The sequence below is a fragment of the Danio rerio genome, chromosome 23 (genome assembly GCF_049306965.1).
Source record: "Danio rerio strain Tuebingen ecotype United States chromosome 23, GRCz12tu, whole genome shotgun sequence".
Lineage (NCBI taxonomy): Eukaryota > Metazoa > Chordata > Actinopteri > Cypriniformes > Danionidae > Danio > Danio rerio.
Genome location: NC_133198.1, coordinates 28507949 through 28522549, shown reverse-complemented (window position 1 = coordinate 28522549; position 14601 = coordinate 28507949). Strand labels below are relative to the sequence as shown.

The 14601-nt window shown below is 33.8% G+C and overlaps 1 protein-coding gene across 2 annotated transcripts in view; it reads left to right on the top strand.

The window, feature by feature from the left end:
• The window catches only part of lrp1ab (low density lipoprotein receptor-related protein 1Ab), a 236023-nt gene that overhangs the window by 108689 nt on the left and 112733 nt on the right, over nucleotides 1-14601 (top strand). For both annotated transcript variants that reach the window (XM_005162219.5, XM_021469971.2), the window contains exons 7-8: nucleotides 11587-11749; nucleotides 13904-14126. In XM_005162219.5, the coding sequence (XP_005162276.1) occupies nucleotides 11587-11749; nucleotides 13904-14126 (386 nt within the window). The remainder of the gene's footprint in view (nucleotides 1-11586; nucleotides 11750-13903; nucleotides 14127-14601) is intronic.

Genomic DNA, 14601 nt, shown 5'->3' with positions numbered 1-14601 from the left:
CCAGAGCCTTTCACAAAACCAGCCACAAAACTTCCTCAAAGAGGCCATAAATCAGAGCATCCTCATTCAATTACGCTACGTCCAGAGGCCCTGCACCACCAGGCCTGAGATAATTATATGTTATCAAAGTTCTGATCTGATTCTAACTGGACCTATAAATCAGCAGCTTCCGCTATTCAGTGCACAGGACGACTGTTATTACAGCCACACACCTAATGACTCTGTGTGGCTGTTTTGCAGGAGAAATGGAAGGACAGTTCTTTTTAATGAGCACATATTTGCCAGATAGTCCTGTGAGGCGGAAGCTTTATTTATTTGAGATCAAAGAGAGGGAGAGTGATATAATATATATATATATATATATATATATATATATATATATATATATATATATATATATATATATATATATATATATATATATGAATGAGATTTTTAATCTAAATTGAATTATATAACTTCGAAATTAGCAGAAAGAAAATAGTCTGACTTTAGTTTTGTGTAAAACTATTGGTGAACTACATAAAACATCTTTGAACAAACCTGTAGAAGTGAGGCAAATTCATTTTCTGCCAGTAGATGAGCAGTGTTCATGTAGTGTTTTCAGGGTTACTTTTGTAAACAAAGCAGCCCTTCACTTATGAACACTATTTATTGTCAACATCCCTTTAAATGTCTTTAAAGTGCTTCGAAATGTGCATTTTTTTTTTTACGTTTGAGGCAATTTCAACCTAAACACAAAAAGAGGGTGGGACATAGTGTAGTTCCTCCCCTTTAGAAAAATCAGCCAATAGTGTTTTGCATTATCACCGCTCTGCCAGTGAAAGTGGTTGATCTCAAGCGCTTCAAATGTGAAGCATCATGAAGGGGGCGGAGCTTGTCAGATATTAGAGAGCATTTGATTGGGTAATGAGAAACTGAAGTATGAGGTGACCTGGAAAAAAACCTTAGATCCGTTTAGATGGATGTGACAAACTACAAGCGTTACATGTTTATATTAGTTCTATATCTTCTAAACACAGATTTAGTGCACACTAGATAATAGATCTCTTAAAAACAAACAATATTGATACTAACATAAGTTGGTAGTTCATTCCTCTGTGGCGACCCCAGATTAATAAAGGGGCTTAGCCGAAAAGAAAATGAATGAATGAATGATACTAACATCTAAAAAACTCTACCTTAATTTCATGGGATCTTTAAGGCAAGTTGTTTCACTCTTCGCATCAAACAGGCATTCAGTTTGAATGGGAAAACATAAATTCTCCAGAACTGCTTGCCAAGCTACAACTAAATTTTATATTTGGAATCATCAGTAAAATTAAACGTCAATTGTCTCTTTAGTTTCATTCCTAAACAGTAATTAGTCATTTTTAAGTTATGTAAAAACCTTAACTTTTCTGATTTTGATTGTAATGCAGTAATGTGCACATTTTATAAAGCTGCTTTGAAACAATATTTATTGTGATAAGTGCTATATAAATAAACTTAAATTGAATTTAATTTAATTAAATAAAATCCACATTTTACAGGTTACCCAAGCTGATGCACACTCGAAGGGAACAAGGTTTTAAAACAAGCCCCTTTATGATCCTTTATTGTTTACATTTTATACAACATCATGGTCATGCTGATCATCTGAAGTAATTCCCAACTTGGTCTTTATGGTAAATCTCCTCCCAAATAGTCAGCGACCTGTTTGTTTACTATTTTGTGGGCATTCGTGCAGTTGCTGTCACGTGATAGGTGTTTGACGGAACGGACCTTGCGTTTGTTTCACACAAATTTCAAAACCAGAGAACATTTGTTCTTTAAGTGTAGATGGCTCGTTTAAAGGAGGAGATTTTAAGCTTTATGTGGATCTATTTCTCCTGTGTGAAGCAAGAGATTCCAATGTGTTTGCTGACCCCAGAGGAATTATAACAACTGCAGAATCTGTTGGAAAAATCCTGATCTCATGAGAAAATGTTACTATTCTTTATGTTGGTCTGTTTAGAGGCTAATTCATACGAGTTCAGTTGTTAACAAATGTACGGTTTTAAAAAGGAGGCATAATGCTCAACCCTGCCCCTAAACCCAATTATCATTGGAATACGCAAATCGTTCTAAATTGTGCAAATGAGATCATACAAATTCTCACGATTTAGCCACTAAATCAAAAAGAAACAGGTTGTCATGAGATTATTTTTGTAAAATGCGGGGTTTCATTTATTACACTTTTCCTTATTCCACTACACTTTTAGTTTTTTACAGTCTATTTACAGTTGAAGACAAAATTTAACAGAGCAAAGAATTTTATACAGTGTTTCCGATAATGTTGTTTCTACTGAAACAGTAAGTTTAGTTTCTTTTATTTTGACGAGAATAAAAACAGTATTTGATATTTTTAAAACCATTTTAAAGTCAGTATTTTTAGCCCCCTTAAGCAATAGTTTTTTGTATTGTCTACAGAACGAACCACTGATATACAATGACTTGCATAATTAACCTTAAGCCTTTAAATGGCACTTTAAGCTGTATAGAAGTTTCTTAAAAATATCTTGTTAAATATTATTTAATGTCATCATAGCAAAGAAATCAGTCATAAGAAAGAAGTTATTAAAACTATTATGTTTAGAAATGTGTTGAAAAAAATATACAGGAGGTCCAATAATTCTAATGTTTGTGCCCGATATAGGCAAGGGCCGGTATAAGATTCTGATGATATGATAACCTTGGATAAAAATATCACGGGTTCATGATATCACAATATCGTGCTCAGTGCTTTAAAATATATTCTTTTTCAATTTTTCAAAACAAATTTTTTTTCCCCTTTGAAAACAATTTATTAAATTTTTTTGAAAGATTTATAATTTGGAGCAGTAAACATGTTCAAAAGATTCATTAATAATTCAAAAGATTAATTGACATCTGCTGTCTTAACTTGTTTCAAAATCACAGTTTTCTTTACGATCTAAAACTGCATCTTTGGATATTTTGTTCTGCTGGAGATACTGTTGTCCTTAAAAAAAAAAAAAAGTAAATCCTTGACTTTTTCAAACCGCGGTATACCTTAAATGGTTATCGTCCCATGCCTAGCCTGATAACACCGATATTTCATTATCATTTTATTATTATTTGTCAATCTGTTAATATGAGGAAATGGGTGGGTCTTTTTAATGACTGAATATGTAGCAGGCAGTACTGTGATGCACAAGGTTTATGTGATGCTGCAATGGCTGTACTGCATTCACTTGAACGGCCCAGTTAAACACAGAGGGAGTGATTTATAACTGTTGCATGCTGGGCAGATGAGCTCTCCAGATGTGCCCCGTGACCGCTCTCCCCCGTAAAAAGCCTGAAAGCCGAGCAGGACACTCATCTTCATTGTGTTTGGAGGGGTGTTGGGCGAGTGGATGTCCCTGCTGTGACTTATGAACCTAAATGGTGCATATTGCTTCTCTCTTAGTCATGCTTAAGGGTGTCATGATGCTTCATTGGTTCAAGGCGTCCTTGCCGCTGGTTGTGTAAGAGCTGTCCTGCAGTTTTAATAATGGTCTACATCTAGTCCAGATGTATCCGAGTGCTCGAGTCTGCTGGTGTGTTCATTCAGTCATGAAGTGTGACTGATGTGTCCTCACATACATTTAGTTGAAGTCAGAATTATTAGCCCCCCCTGCCTATTTTTCCCCAATTTCTGTTAATGGAAATTAGATTTTTTTTTACACATTTCTAAACATAATAGTTTTAATAACTCATTTCTAATAATATATTTTAAGATATTTAATATATTTTTCAAGATACTAGTATTCAGCTTAATTTTGTATAACATGTCTTTACAATAATTCAAACCCCAATACCCAAAACCTACACAGACATGTTTAGGGTAAAATAAAAATTAACAATAATCCTGATAAAATAATAAATGTATTAATTAATATAAAAAAAGAAATCTAATTAGGCACCAATTCACATTCCACAGCTTCAGACTTCCAAAGCTTCAATAGCTCATTTTTCACAAAGTTCACACAATTCAGAGGAGTTTTTTTATTATTGAATATGTGAGCTTTTCAAGAGCCAAACATGTTATAAGGTTTCTCAACCAAAGTTTAATAAAGAGGCGAATAACATTTTTCCAACATTAAAATTAAACATAAATCAATCAATTTTCTTTCTTTAGTAGACAAAGCACATCTGTGTTCTTACATATTCAATATACATAATCCAGGACTTAATTAAAGTCCTATTTAAAGGTTTCACTATGTTAATTAGGCAAGTTAGGGTAATTAGGCAAGTCATTCAATAATAGTGGTTCTTTCTGTAGACAATCAAATTGAGACAATCGAAACAAAATAATGCTTAAGGAGACTATTAATATTGACCTTAATGTTTAATTTTTTAACTGCTTTTATTGTAGCCGAAATAAAACAGAAGAAAAAAATATTTTAGGAATTACTGTAAAAACTTCCTTGTTCAGTTTAACATCTTTTTGGAAATATTTGAAAAAGAAAAAAAAGGAGGAGGGTTTATAATTTTGACTTCAACTGTATCTCTGGTGTGTTTTTTTTTTTTTTTTACTTTCATGAAGCCTTGCTGCACTTGAGAAATGGCCTACATGTGCTTTAACTGTTGCGGCAAAAGCTAAACTCTTGTGTGGTGTTTTGATAATAAACAATATGATTGATGGGAGTTTAAATTGGATGTTAATAGTGTCGCTAAATGAGCCTGGTGCCTGGCAGCATATTAGCGTAAATTGTTTAGTCAAGTGCTAATCTGCAAATCAGCTGTTGATTTTGTTTGTTTTTGTTTCAGTCGTTGCTTGTGTTTTTGTTGATGAAACAAATGTTGCTGGTGTATTATTTTTGCAACAGTCAATCCCCTTGGGTTTGCCTCACACACTGTAAAAAATGCAGGGTTCCACAGACATGGGCCGGTACAATTTTCTGACGGTATGATTACCTTGGATAAAAATATCCAAGATATGTTTCCCAGTATCACAGTTACTGCTCTAAAATAAGTTATTTTGAAATGTCTTAGTAAAAAAACAACACTAATATTTCATTTTAGGAAACATTTATAATATTTTGGAGCAGTAAGCCTAAATTATTAAAATAAATAATTGACTTCTGCTGTCTTCAATAGTTTCAAAAACAGATTTCTTTAAAACACCTTTACATATATCTTCGGAAGGGTATATCCTAATATTTTTGCGGTTTTATTACCTTGAATTTTCCTGACCATGGTAAACCTTTAAACCGGTTATCACCCCATGCCTAGTAGTTCCACACAATTCATTCATATTGTCGATAATATAATCAATTAAGCTAACTACAGGTTTAACAAATTTAATTGGATTGAACATAAAATAATTAAGTTGTTCCAACAATAGCTCAATAACTGTGTCATTTCAGCTTATTTTAAATAAGTAGTTTAAACAAGCCACACAAATAAAATGTAACTTTATATAATAGTTACAGTAGAGTTTGAGTAGTATTCATATGTAGATGTTGTTGTTTTTAACAATACAGATTACTTGCATGTTTATGTCCCACTAGGTAACAGATATATAGAACCAGTGGTGTTTTTGATGTGCCTAATAACATATACACAGAACTGATATTTCTTTAAGATTTGAATACAATTTTTGGACAAATAACCACAGCTCTGAACTGAACATGCTCTAAATATTTCAGATTTTATGCAAGTACTGTTATTCTGATTTTGTAGGTTATTTTAATGATCTTAATAACAAAAATGTATTTATGTGAGTTGTCAAAAATGTACAATATTCATGTTACAAATTGAGACATTGATTATCAGTAATTTTCTAGTGTATAGTATAACAGATGCTAACACATGCCACAATAAAAAAATTATTTGACATTTACACACAAAATAAAATATTGTCATTATTACTTAATATTTAACTTGAAACATGAAACAATGAAACCTATACTTAAATAACATATAAGATGAATAGGTAAATGGCTAACAGTTAAGCTAATTTTAAGATGGCAGCTTGATTCTTTAATAAAGTTCTTCTTACACAGTAAAAAGTGATGAGTAAAATCATTGCTTTTAAAATCATTAGTTGACTACTTAAAGTGAGTAAACTTCTTCTCAATCTGATATAAAATGAATAGTAAATTAAGTTAAGTCAATTTAATAGTTCCATTTTTTTTACATTTCCCCCCAATTCCTTTTTATTATATTTTAACATGTGCATGCACATTTCCATGTGTCAGATTTAATATAAACCAACAAACAAAATAAAAGGCTTCTTAGTATTTTTTCATAAATATATGCTTCGTCTTTTTTAACTTAATCTCCTTGGGATATAAGTGAAATAAAAAAAATTAAAGGAGACATTGGTATATTAACCTCAAGAATATTTTTTACAATTTCTTTCACGCCTTTCCAAAAGTTCTGTATTTCTTTACATTCTCATATACAGTGATACAACGTTCCTTTATGGCCCCTGCATCTCAAGCAAGTATCTGGAATATTTTCATTATATTTATGCAATAAAACTGGAGTTCTGTAAATCCTCATCAACCATGTATATTGTAACAGTTTCTTTTTGTTTCTATGTATGTCCCCACTAACCAATACACAGTATCAATATTTTTAACATTTAGATTTTGTTTTTGACCATCTGTTTATGTGTCTAATAGTGATAGACAGAACCAATGTTTTTTTAACATAGTTTTTGACAGTTTCCGAGAACCGATGTTCAGTAACAATATTTCATAATAGCTTTTTACATGGTAGCAAGATGATTATGCACACACAATATACACATACCCAATTCACTAACAGGGAAAGTATTAAGTGACTTTACAGTTATTTTACTTTGCACGTGGCTATTTGTGGTGTTGTGATGTGCATTATTTCTAAGACCCTGTTTTATGCACTTTTATCATTTTGACTGATATATTTTTTATATATTATATATTGTTATTTGAAGCATCAGCATTTTATATTCTATACATCTGAGAGCTTCTGTAACTCTTGTTCGTTCACAAGAGTCCCTGCAGCAGCTCCCAGGCCTCAAAGACACTCAACGCTTTGTTCTGCTCAGCCTTCTTATATATCTTGTGTTTCTGTTACTGATATAGTTAAGCTTTACTTTACTAGTAGCTTTGGAACATTGTATTAACTTCCATAGTTACACTTTTATATATTCAGTCACATGCCTGTATCGGCACCCGCTTAGCAAGCAATCGAAGCAATCTTTACTTCCCCTAATCTGTTTTTCCTTACATTTCTTCTTTCAAAATCCCTTTAGCTTTAATTTCACAACCAATCTCAGTTTATAACCACGTTTGGTACCTTTCGCTTTTACTAAAATCAAATATATATTGATTTTATTCTTTGCAAATAATACTGTTGGTTTGACCGTCATGCATGAACACCTGTAGCTGCAGAGTGCGACACACAGGCTAGCTAGACACCAGGTTGTATCTATTTCCCTTTCATCAATCCCCACTTTGTCACAGATGACACCTACCATTAGATTTTAGAGCCAGGATTTACACTTATTGATCGCATACACTACCTGACAAAAGTCTCGTCATCGATCCCAGTTGTAAGAGTAACACATAATAACTTGACTTCTAGTTGATCATTTAGAAAAGTGGCAGAAGGTAGATTTCTTAGATGAATCATCTGTTACATCACAATAATCACAAATACTGCAGAAGACCTATGGAATCCGCATGGACCTGAGAATCTCACGGAAATCAGTCAAGTTTGGTGAAGAAAAATTAATGGTTTAGGGTTACATTCAATACGGGATGTTTGAGAGATTTTCAGAGTGGATGGCAACATCATCAGCCTGAGGTATCAAGACATTTGTGCTGCCTATTGCATTACAAACCACAGTAGAGGGCAAATTTTTCAGCAGTATAGCGCTCCTTTTCATACTTCAGCCTCCACATCAAAGTTCCTGAAGGCAAAGAAGGTCAAGGTGCTCCATGATTGGCCAGCCCAGTCACCATACATGAACATTATTGAGCATGTCTGGGGTAAGATAAAGAAGGAGGCGTTAAAGATCAATCCAAAGCATGTTGATGAACTCTGGGAGTCCTGCAAGAATGCTTTCTTTGCAGTCATTGCAGATATGTATGGATGCAGTCCTTTAAGCTCATACACAATATCAATTCTTTTTCCACTGCACCACGTCTTTAAATTTTATACTGATCCTTATTTCTATTAAGTGACAAGACTTTTGTCTAAGCAAAGTCAGACCTTACTGTCCTGATCAAATAATTGAAAATGAAGGCATGATCCTATTTTATTTAGGTAAAATCTAGAGGCTTTGATAGCAAATTTGTTCCTAAAACTAGATTAGGCGACAACACTTTTGTCAGGTAGTCTGTTTAAAAGCTATGTTTTTGTATCATCTTTTCTTAGAAAGACATATGTTTCTTAATATATGGTGTTTCTAGTAAGAAAGAGAAAAGTTTTATAGAAATTAAGGTTTTAGTAATAATAAAAATAAAATTTTCCACCACAGAGGACTAATAATATTGACCTTAAAATGTTTTTTTTTTTATTTAGAAACTGCTATAAAAAACTGAACTGAATAAAACAAATAAGACTTTTTCCAGAAAAAAAAATATTATATTAAAAAGTGTGAAAAATGTCTTGCTCAGTTAAACATCATTTGGGAAATATTTGGAAAGGAACAAAAATTCACAGGAGGGCTCGTATTATTGACTTCAACTGTATATTTGTAAATGATTTAATGCTTTCATTCTGAAGAAACAAGGGGTTACAGGAAGATGAGTTTGATTTAGCAGAATGAAGTGTCCTGTGGAATAGCATGTCTTGTACAGTTTTGCGCAACAGGTACTGTGGGTGTTTGTTTTGCAGTGCGAGAGGGAGGAGGGTTTCATGTGGCCTGGAGGTAGCTTCGTATTTCCCGGTAGGGCTGCCTTTTACTGGACTTTGTAGAAAAGTGTGAGAACTGCTTATGTCTAAGGATCATTAGTGGATGCTTGCAAAAAAAAAAAAAACTCCAGTCAGTAACAGGAAGTACGGTGGCAGCTGTTGCAACACTAAGCATCATGGGAGGCACCGCACAGCTGGAGCTCTGCACAGCCCGCGCAGAAAGAGTCTTATTGTTGGAGATGAGAAAGAGAAACTCAGTATTTTCGGTGAATTACCATTTCAAACTCTTTTCCCAGAAATGGGGATATCTGTGCAGCCAAGTCCAGCCTCCCTGTGTGGGGAAAGGTGCAGTACTGCAGTGTCAGGTTTTAACAATATACTGTAGCTTTACACTTTTCATCGTATTGTCTTGGTATAGTTTTTGCTTCTTTTCCTCCCACTAGCTGTCTTTTTAATTGCTGTGATGCTAGAAATGGGAAAGAAACACAGAGTGAGTAATTGTCTTGTGACAGTGAGTCAGAGTTTCTCACACAAACACACACACAGACGCATGCATTTGCACAGACATGCATAAAAACCCACTGAGCCGTATTCGTAAAACACAAGCAGAACTAGTTTCTGTGTAAATCATGTGTACAACAGTTTGTTACATAAGTGTTGCATTCAGTTCGGTGCAACGTTTGACGTAAGAATGAATTGAGTGATTTAGATTAATTGGTTTTGCTTGTGTTTTGTAAGCTGGGCTTGTTAATGTTTTTATATAAAGCTTGTCGTGTCAGACTATTCACGTGTATTTACTTTTAATTTGGTTTATCTATTGAAATGTTTGCTGTCATTAAGATTATTTTATTTAACAGGGATGCATTAAAATGGCAAGTGAGATTAAATACATTTCATTGGGTTTCCAAATACTTCAGTTTAAAATAAAAAAAAAATTAAGCAGCATGACTTTTTTTTGGTTTATTATTTATTTATTTATTTTTGTTTATTATTAAATGTTTATTGAACTTTTAGATTTTAAAATTATTATATGACACTGAATTGAAGACTAAAGAAATGACTGTTGAATAAAATAAAATTACTGAATAAATGAAATTTCAAAATACATTAAAAGGATTTAAAATTGTAATGGCAGTGCACAAAATGAGTATTCACATAGTTACTGGAAGCAGAGGGGATATCAATTGAAATGCATTTAAAAATCTTGCTGAGCGCACAATTTAAAAAAAAAAAAGTCACTTTTAAGGAAAACAAATGAAAAAATATGAAACAGAAAGAAAATCACAAAGTTCAACGTGACAAGATTTCAGTAAATGTTTTTGTGGTTTGATTTTCTTCAACATGACATGTAAGTGTTGATTTATTCACTTATATTTTAACCTTAATAATAAAATAGTGTTTGAGAGAAATCAAATAAATCTTAATGAGCAAGTTAATAACCCTTGTTTTGACAAGTATTAAACACATCGTGTTTTTTTCCGGGGAATAATATTTCTAAATAAGCTATTGACATAAATTGACCCACATCTTGGTAAAAACCCAAACAAGACAAACATAAAACGAGTTATGTGTAATAACATTGACACAATTAGAAATTACTGAACTACTGAGGTGTATTTGATACTTTATATAAAAGGTTTTTTTTAGTGAAGGAAGCTTAAAGACAACTGTCATAAGTCCTGTGCATTGCTCTGGTGTGAGAATGTGTAAAAATCTTGATGGTTCTGTGAGTCTCGTCTATCAAATCTGATCTTTAATTTGTATTTTATATTGGATTCAAGTCAGGTGATTGGCTGGGCCGTTCTATAGATTGATTTTCTTTCTCTTAAGCCTATTCAGAGTTTCCTTGGCTTTTGGGTCATGTTCTTGCTAAAATGTTTACTGTGGTTTCATCTTCATCATCCTAGGAATGTAGATGTTTTGTTGAAGCGGCTAATATTCATTCACAATGATGAAGAGCAGAGGGCTGGATAACTACTGAGAGATTTGAGAGGGGTCTGGATGCATTCCTGGTGCAGTGCAATCTGAGTTGAATCAAATGCTTTTTAATGCACGTACCTAATGCACTTACCTAACCCAACCCGTCACCGTGACATCACTCACGTCATTGAGTGCACTGGGTCTGACATTGAATCGCTGATCGATGCAATCTCATCCTGCATCATAAAGGCTGCATCCAGATACTATTGAGAGATTTCAGCTGCTGTCTGGGCTTTCACTGCCTTTCTGCCCCTCCCTTTCTTCATGTGTTCAATACCTTTTCTCTGCGTCATTTAATTTTATTACACATCACTTAATTTCCAAATAAATTAATCTTGTTTTCTTTGCATATGTGTTCAATACTTATTTTCTCACTGTGTATTTTTACAAAAAATGTGTCTGTTAAATGTAAAAAGATAGACATTTTGTCAATGTAGAAGAAAAAAAGTCTGACAGGCTTAAGTTAGTACCATGGAGATTGCAAAGCACAGTGAATGTATCTGTCGAACTTTTCCTCTGATAGTAGCCTGATAATGGGACTTTATTTCACACTCATACACAGATACAAACAACCTGAAGCACTTCTTAACACATACTTCTTCTTGTTTCCTGAGATTTGTGCTCCTTCATGATGCAGCATCTTTCTGCTGAGTCGGACAGGAGCTGCAGTTATGACTAAAATAAAGCAAACTTGTCTCAATCTAACAAAACTTCTCTTTCTTTGTCTTCTAGATATGGAGCAGATGGCCATTGACTGGTTGACCGGAAACTTCTACTTTGTGGATAATGTGGATGACCGCATATTTGTATGCAGTAAAGACGGCTCCATCTGCGTGATCCTGTTGGATATGGAGCTCTACAGCCCTAAAGGAATCGCTCTTGACCCTGCCATGGGGTAAGATGCTGCTGCAAAAAGTGCCACTCACTTTTTCACTTTTGCTCTCTGCACTGTCTCAGCTATGTATTTTTGGTTTGGTGATGTGATGAATTGGCAACATCCCAGTATCAGTTCCTCAACTGGAGATCCTTTTTTCACGATAAAAGCATATGGACTTCTTTAGCTTCCTGTAATAATTAGATGAGTATAAGATAGTTCTGCAACAGAGTCATCTCTCATAGCTCCGCCAGTTCGTGGAAAAAGGGTAAAAAGTCAATGACAAAGAAAGAACAGAAAAAATGAAGAAAGAGAAGCATGTTTAAGCTAAAAACATAAGATGAAAAAGGTATCTTGCTAATAAGTATCAACAGCGCTTAATGGAATTATTATTATTATTATTATTATTATTATTATTATTATTAAATCTAATTTAGTTATTAATTTTTTTGTGTCAGTTAAGTAGTTGAAGTTATTTTAAAACAAATCATTTGGTATTCTGCTAATTAAAAGATATTGGGGTAAAATAATGTTTAATAAAAATAATATTATTAGTTTATTAATTAATTATTTTTTAATGATGATAATGATGATCATTATGATTAATAATATTATTAAAATTATTCATTCATTTATTCATTAATTTTCTTTTTGGCTTAGTCCCTTTATTATTCCGGGGTCGCCACAGTGGAATGAACCACCAACTTATCCAGTTGCAACCCATCTCTGGGAAACGTCCACACACACACTCATTCACACTCATACACTACGGACAATTTAGCCTACCCAATTCACCTGTACCGCATGTCTTTGGACTGTGGGGGAAACCAGAGCGCCCGGAGGAAACCCACGCGAATGCAGGGAGAACATGCAAACTCCACACAGAAACGCCAACTGACCCAGCAGAGGCTCAAACTAGCGACCTTCTTGCCTACTGTGCCACTGCGTCACCTATTGTTATTATTAATATTATTATTTCCTTTATTTCACCAGGAAAAAGCACATAGAGATTAAAAATCTCTTTTACAACAACGTCCTGGTCAAGATTAAGCAGTATACAGTTCACATGTGTTTAACAAACAAACAAACAAACAAATCAACAAAAAAACTGTAACATCATTCATCCATTAAAACACATACAATGACAGTTTAAACTAGTCAGAAAAACAAATTCCAAATCATTTTAAATCTTTAAAAAAAAAGTTTTTTTAAAAAACTTTTTTTTTTTTAGAAAATAGTTAAAAGCCAGGAGTGAAACCAACTCTTTAAACTGCAACTTGTTTGGAGGTTATTCCATGCAAGAGGTGTTGCCTATTTAAAAGCCTTTTCCCCAAATTTCAGTATGCGCCATATTGTTCCTATAATAAAAAATACAAATAAAATTTCTCAGAGTCCGAAAGCTATAGCTCGAGACAGTTTGTTTATTTATTTATTTATTTATTTATTTTTTACAAATTTAAGTTTACAGATATGAGGGGAGTAAACCCAGAATAGATTTAATGATACACTGGGTCTGGACAGAATGACTTTAAATCATATCATGAAAAGTGAAGTTACTAAATGTTTTCTAAAAGCAATGTAAATTATTGGGGAAAAAACTAAATAATAACCAAAAATCCTAAAAAAAAATATCGGGTCGACACGGTGTCACAGTGGGTAGTAATGTTCCTCTACAGCAAGTAGGTCACTGGTTCGAGCCCCGGCTGGGCCAGTTGTCATTTCTGTGTAGAGTTTACATGTTCTCCCAGTGTTGGCCTTGGTTTCCTCCAGGTGCTCCTGTCTCCCCCACAGTCCAAAGACTTGCTTTATAGGTTAATTGAATAAACAAAAATGTCCGTAGTGCATGTATATGTGTGAATGAGAGTGTATGGGTGTTTCCTAGAGCTGGGTTGCAGCTGAAAGGGCATCCTTTGCGTAATACCATATGCTGGATAAGTTGGCAGCTCATTCCGCTGTGGCAACCCCTGATTAACAAAGGACTAAGCCAAAAAGAAAATGAATGAATGAATGAATCTTGAAAATAGAAAATGTTTCACTGTCAAAATTGAGTCATTATTTATTTATTTTTTTAAATATATATTTAAATTAGATTTATTTATATTTCTGTCATGACTTGTTTTTCTTCAATTCCCTAAAGCATACACTTCATTCATAATAATTTTTCTTTTCTTCCAGAAAAGTGTTCTTCACAGATTATGGCCAGACCCCAAAAGTAGAGCGCTGTGATATGGACGGGCAGAACCGCACCAAACTAGTGGACAGTAAAATCGTCTTCCCTAACGGCATCACTCTGGACCTGGCCAACAAGCTGGTGTACTGGACTGATGCTTACTTAGATTATATTGAGGTGGTGGATTACGAAGGCAAGAACCGGCACACCATCATTCAGGGCTTACTGGTATGTCTGAAGTGTCACACTTGTGTGTCTTTGTGAACGCCAAACACATGCCTGCTGTAAAAGATGTGTTTGTTTGGAGCCTTGACCTCCATCTCAGTATGTTACTGACATCGACGTCATTATCACTCATGAGTTTGTGGAACTGAGAGAGTCACACGATCATCAGGACTGAAAGATCAGCATTAGATCATCCGAAACATTGTGCAAGTGCATTGTGTCTGGAAACATTTCAGTCCTGGTTTACATTCAGTGTATCGCCAAAATAAACACTACTTGTTGTACCTTGCACTGTTAGTGTTACAATTGTCCTACTTAAGTTAATATATTTTGCTCTTTTTTATTTTCAAATACATTTTTTTTCCTTAAATATTTCCCAAGTGATGTTTAATGGAACAAGAACATTTTCACAGTTTTTTACTATCATATTTTTTTCTTCTTGAGAAAGCAGTTTCTAAATTTTGTAAACAATTTTGAG